At 30.5% G+C, this 1,199-nt stretch overlaps 1 protein-coding gene across 1 annotated transcript in view; it reads left to right on the top strand.

The window, feature by feature from the left end:
- LOC104708434 (homeobox-leucine zipper protein HAT14) overlaps positions 892 to 1,199 on the top strand; it is a gene marked incomplete in the record, with an annotated part of 3,248 nt that continues 2,940 nt past the window's right edge. Inside the window, 1 exon segment of the mRNA XM_010425009.1 lies at positions 892 to 1,199. Within this exon segment, the coding sequence (XP_010423311.1) occupies positions 1,000 to 1,199 (200 nt within the window).

The raw sequence follows: 1,199 nt of genomic DNA on the forward strand, positions 1-1,199 counted from the left end.
ATATATATATATATATATATATATATTCCAACTTTTACACATATATATATCTAATTGATTGCCATAAAAACCTTCCGATGATATGAAGTAGTATAAGTTTGAATGTTTTCTTTTATATATATTTGAAAAGTATCTTAAAATGGAAGAATTGCATACGAAATTTTCGAATTTTGGATCTTATAAATACAAACATAAATGCATATTTGTATATATAGAGATGGAGTAATATAACAACAAAGACACAAGGCGCCAGTCTCGTGTAAGAATGTGGGATATATTTATGCATTCACGTGCGTATGTGAATGGCAGTTGTCGGTCAATCGATCTCCTTAAATCCATATCAACCCCAAAATAGTACATTTCCCGGTAGTGACAAGAAACTAAAAGTCTAAAACAGAAGGGAAAAGTATATGTTATAGAAAGATAATCTTTCAATAATTTCATAGAAACACTTGACACATTTCACGTATATTAAATATATATATATATATATATATATATATATATATATATTTACATAAATATAACCTATTCATTATTCCACTAACTAAGAAAATGATGACTTAAAGTCACATGTCTTAAGGAATTTATAAGATGATCCAATATTTTGTTCATAATACATAAATATATACTCCCTCCGTTTCAAAATATAGGATGTTTTAACTAAAACACGCAAATTAAAAAGTTTTTACTTTTAACAAGTTCAACCAATCAGAAACAATACTGCAAAATATAAAAATTAAACTAATCTAAAAATTGTATAGAAAATTGAAAACATCCTATATTATGAAACAATAAATTTCTCTAAAACATCTTATATTTTGAAACGGAGTGAGTATTATTATTAAAATACAATGAACTTGGAAATAAATAAGTGGGGTTTCACTTTCATCTCATCACTCCATAAGGAAGATAACAGATCTTCTTGTTCCGATCGAGTCTCTCCCCGAGTCCCCTCTCTCTCTCCCTCTCTAAAACTCTTATTTTCCTTCGTAAGCGATGGAACTAGCGTTGTCTCTCGGCGACAATACGAAGAAACAATTCCCTTTTTTGGAGAAGCACTCGAAGATTAATAATCCATCTGCCTCGTCGACCTCAACTTCCGACAAGGATCTTGGGTTCTGCATGGGTTTAGATGTTGCTTTTGCTGGTCACAGATCGTTATCATCCTCTTCGTCTCCCTCGGTAGAGGATGTGAA

Source organism: Camelina sativa, chromosome 8 (genome assembly GCF_000633955.1).
Source record: "Camelina sativa cultivar DH55 chromosome 8, Cs, whole genome shotgun sequence".
In the NCBI taxonomy this organism is placed as follows: domain Eukaryota; kingdom Viridiplantae; phylum Streptophyta; class Magnoliopsida; order Brassicales; family Brassicaceae; genus Camelina; species Camelina sativa.